Source organism: Entamoeba invadens (genome assembly GCF_000330505.1).
Source record: "Entamoeba invadens IP1 unplaced genomic scaffold scaff_1105074724362, whole genome shotgun sequence".
In the NCBI taxonomy this organism is placed as follows: Eukaryota; Evosea; order Mastigamoebida; family Endamoebidae; genus Entamoeba; species Entamoeba invadens.
In genome coordinates this window covers 117648-122196 of record NW_004440255.1, presented here as the reverse complement: position 1 = coordinate 122196, position 4549 = coordinate 117648, and the positions used below count along the sequence as shown (strand labels likewise).

The following is a 4549-nucleotide window of genomic DNA, read 5'->3' as shown; positions in this document are numbered from 1 at the left end:
AATAATAATGTATTATTATTATTATATTTATTTTTATACTATTTTTATATTATTTTCATATAATTCAAAAAAATAATAAAATATATTAAACATTATAAATTATAAATTATAAATTATAAATTATAAATTATAAATTATAAATTATAAATTATAAATTATAAATTATAAATTATAAATTATAAATTATAAATTATAAATTATAAATTATAAATTATAAATTATAAATTATAAATTATAAATTATAAATTATAAATTATAAATTATAATTTATAATTTATAAATTATAAATTATAAATTAATAAATAATAATATTTAAAAATGAATAAAACAAAACAAAAATATTAGTAAAATATACTATATGATACTACATATTAAAACAGTGAAGTAATTAAGGAAACCCCATCTATTGCAATTTTTAAAACCTATAAAGATCAGAAAACACACTTTAATTTGAATGTCAATAATTTCAGTGGACGTTACTAACATCGACAACTCCGTCACACAAGAAACGTTTGAAAAATTGTTCCAGCACTACCACCCGACGGTAGTCAAACTCCACCACCCCCATCAAAAGTTCTTTGTTCGTGTTTCTTCGCCATCTGAAGCGACTCGCATCATTACAGAGGTCAACGGGAAGGAGATGGGCGGAGTTAAAATTAGTGTAACTCTCTCGAAGAAAGCGCCGAATATCATCAGAGTGTCCGGCTTTGCGCACGACAAGAAGGTTTCAGACGTCAAGAGGCTTCTGAAGAATTACAACTTCAAAACAGTCAAATTGTGTAAGACAAAGAACTCGACGATGGCGAAGGCCGAAATCATCGTGAAGAAGCGTGAAATTGCGCTCAAAATAGTCGAAGAGATGGACAAGAAGAAAATTGGGGAGAGCGAAATAACAGTGAAACTCGACGACAAGAAAGAAAAGCAGAAAATTGCAAAGAAAGAAAAGAAAGAAAAATACCAAAAGAAGTTCATCAGAAAAGAAAAAGGCGAAAAGAAGGACAAAAAAGACGCAACTCAAACAATGAAGAGCCAAACCACACAAAAGTGTTTCATATGCGGAAGAGGCGGTCACATCGCTTCAAAATGTCCTGAGAAAAAACACGGAGGAGACAAAAAAGTCGAGAACAAAGGAAACAACGAGAAGAAGAAGTTCGGAGTGAAGAAGAATGAGAAACAAAGTGTTAAAAGAACACTCACAACAAAGAAATTTGGCGCGAAAAAACAGTGAAATTGAATATGAGGTATTTTGACTGAAGTTTTATAGTATTTGGTTTCTTTCTTTTTTTCATAAAGAATTCAAAACACGTTTTGTATTCTTAACCTTACGGTACTGTTAAAGTTTTAAATAAAACACAATTTTTTTAAACTTGATATGATATACAAAAAATTACTTTGTGGCGACTCTTTTGAAACAAAAACAACAAGCAATAATTTATAGGTTTTCCTCTGTTCTTCAATTTTTAAAAATGTTTTAATCAAAACACTAACAGTATTGGCGTTTTCATCAACAATTTTTTTTACCAAAAAAGTGTTTTATAAAAGAAAAAACACGTTTTGTATTTTAAATAACTTAGTCACAACCAAACAGTCTGCGTTTGAAATGTGTTGTTTACTCTATTCTGTATCTTTTCTACAAACACTCAAAGCAATTGAGTTGTGTGCTTTTAAAAATTGTAAAATAGATGAATTGGCCTTTCCTAAAGTGCTCACATTAATAGGTGCAAATGCCTTTGAATATTGTTATGCGTTAAGTACACAACATCATATACGAATTATCTTGACATAGACGGTTTTGCTTTCAACTCATTGATGAGCCTCAAACGTGTGTCTTTTATTAGCTACAAAGTTCCTTTTCAAATGTATGGATTGGACAATTCACAAATTGTCAAATGCAATGTTAAAAATAACGCAAAAGTCTTAATACAATAATTCTGCCTAAAAGAACGTACTCATTAGGAAGATACTGTTTTTATAATTGTAATAATTTAACATTAATTACCTTTTTTCGTGTCTTGAAGCCATCTCAGAGTGTTGTTTTAATTACTGCAAAATGTTGAAATATATCAAAGATGGTGATTAAAAGCCACACGATTTTGTTGCGCAATTTCCTGAAGAACTAAAAATCATTACAAGTGACTTATTATGGTTAATGTTAAAATGATATTTATTATATCACCAATTAGCTATATACTTGCTTAAAAAAGGAAAAACTATAAGGGGGTTTCGTATAATAGTAGTATATCTAACATTTCGAACAATTGAAGTTTAGAAGGTATCGGGTTCAAATCCTATAACTCCCATTTTTTGTTTTTTATAATTATATTTTTTTTATATTATTTTAAACACCCATTTTCTATAATTTTCAAAATAATATAATTTAATTAAAAAAAATCAATTCTATTTTTGATGTGGTATACAATCAAAAGGGTCTATTTGTCGTAATTATAATTGTTGAATTTGCTTAATTGTCGCACTACCAGCCAATAATTTAGGTGTACGACAATTAAATATTTTGTTCTCCAATCTGTAACTTTTGTTGAATTAAAAACCAATTTTTTTATATATAAATTTTAATATTAAAAAGAATTTTTTACAAAATTTACTCATTTACGACAAATAGATACGTTTTTATGCTGGATTCACGACAAATAAACGTTTTTGACTGTAGTTCATTGTGAGTCCCTATTAATAGACACCACAAAATATCAAAAATGAATAATTATTATAATATATAATCATTATTTAAAACCATACCAATATTGACTCTATAATTGTTTCATTAAATAAAAATAGAAAAATTATTTTAAATTATAACTTTTCGTAGTAATTTTGAAGTGAATCAACAACATTTTCAACAGTTTTTCTTTCTTTTGGTTTTTGGTTCCAACATGTTTTGATAATATTAAATAACAATTCTAATATATTATCCCCATTTGGACGTTTTCCTGCAATTACAAACTCGGCTATTTTCCACGGAAATTTAAATGTATTAATTGGATATGCTTCTTTCCACCCAAACACTTCAAACATAGTAACTGCAAAGGAATACATGTCTGAACTTTTGACGTATTTATCTTTTTTCAACATTTCTGGTGCCATGGAAGTTGGAGTCCCAATACCTTTAGTGAATGTCATGTTAATCATCATCATGTTAATATTTCTTGCACTTCCAAAATCAGTCAATTTTACGTCGACTTTATCATTCGGATCGAGTGAAAACACGAATAAATTGTCTGGTTTTATGTCTCTGTGTAATATTCCATTTGGGTGTAAATAATTAATCCCGGGGAACGGAAAATCTGCCCTTTTAAAAATTGCCTTTTCAATAATTCGCCTTTTTTCGCCTTTATTTTTCAACAAAATTTCAAGTCATTTGAATTTTTGTTGAATATTTATTTAAAACTCGTTTACAAAAATAAATCAATCTGTATTATTGTATTTATTACAAAAATATATAATGTTTATAGTTAATTTATATTTATTATCGAGATGGTTTTTATATTAAATAAATAAGTATATATTTTTATTTAAATTCGAAAACTACATTATAATATAAATAATTATTAACAATATTATTATTATATGAATAACTGTAAATATATATATACTGTATAATTATAAAATGTTAATAATTGTATAATATTTGTATTTTAATAACATAAAATATTGATTATAACACAAATAAATAAATAAAAAGTATATATATAAATATTGATAAATTATACAATTTTTATGATCGAATAGAATTATTTTATTATAAAACGTATTAGGTCATCTACAATATTCAATGGAAAATAAAACAACCACACCATTGGTTATATCCGACATTCCTCAACCTCCTAAATTTGAAATGATTTCATCAACACATGGAAATCCTCAACCATACATTAATGGTTATAAATTTAGATCTGTTGATAAAAAACGCATATTATTTAAATGTGAATACCAACAATGCAAAAAACGTATTAGATTGCTTTTTGATGAAAAAGGAAACACAATTGGATATGAAGAAACTGGTTCTCAAAAGGGTCTTCCACATAAACATGACACCACTTCTTATTTTGACAAAAAGTGTACTGAAAACATGAAAGAAGAAGCAAAGAAAGAAAACTCAAAAAATAAAAGCGCCATGGAAATAGTCGCAGAAGCTTACGTCAATGGTTCTTCAAAACGTTTATCTTTATGTGAACATATAGTGCGAAGTCAAAAACAGATATCCAAAAACCCAAAAGAAATTGATCAAATCACATTCACTAACGAGGAACTTTCTTTTGTCATGTACCAAGATTATGAAATGATTATATTTGGTAAAAAAAATATTTAAATTATTTTAAAACATGTAATACAATTTTGATGGATGGAACTTTTAAATCATGTCCAAGTTTGTTTATTGAGATATATGGAAACAAAATTTTATATTAAATAATATATTATTACACAAAAATATTGAAAATAAAATATTATAATATTGTTAGATAGAAAATATTTCATTTCTAAATTTAATATACAATTTATATGTATTATTATATTAAAAAATAATATATATATA

General features: G+C 26.1%; 2 protein-coding genes across 2 annotated transcripts; one reads left to right on the top strand and one right to left on the bottom strand.

Moving 5' to 3' along the window:
- Window positions 1–454: 454 nt before the first annotated feature.
- Window positions 455–1228, top strand: EIN_437820 (hypothetical protein; the record flags this gene model as incomplete). Its single annotated transcript, XM_004255515.1, has 1 exon — window positions 455–1228. The coding sequence occupies one exon, from the start codon at window positions 455–457 to the stop codon at window positions 1226–1228; it is 774 nt and encodes a 257-aa protein (XP_004255563.1).
- Window positions 1229–2808: 1580 nt separating this feature from the next.
- EIN_437810 (protein serine/threonine kinase, putative) lies at window positions 2809–3150 on the bottom strand (the record flags this gene model as incomplete). The annotated part of the gene is made up of 1 exon (XM_004255514.1): window positions 2809–3150. One exon carries the CDS (start codon window positions 3148–3150, stop codon window positions 2809–2811), a length of 342 nt encoding a protein of 113 aa, XP_004255562.1.
- Window positions 3151–4549: the final 1399 nt, after the last annotated feature.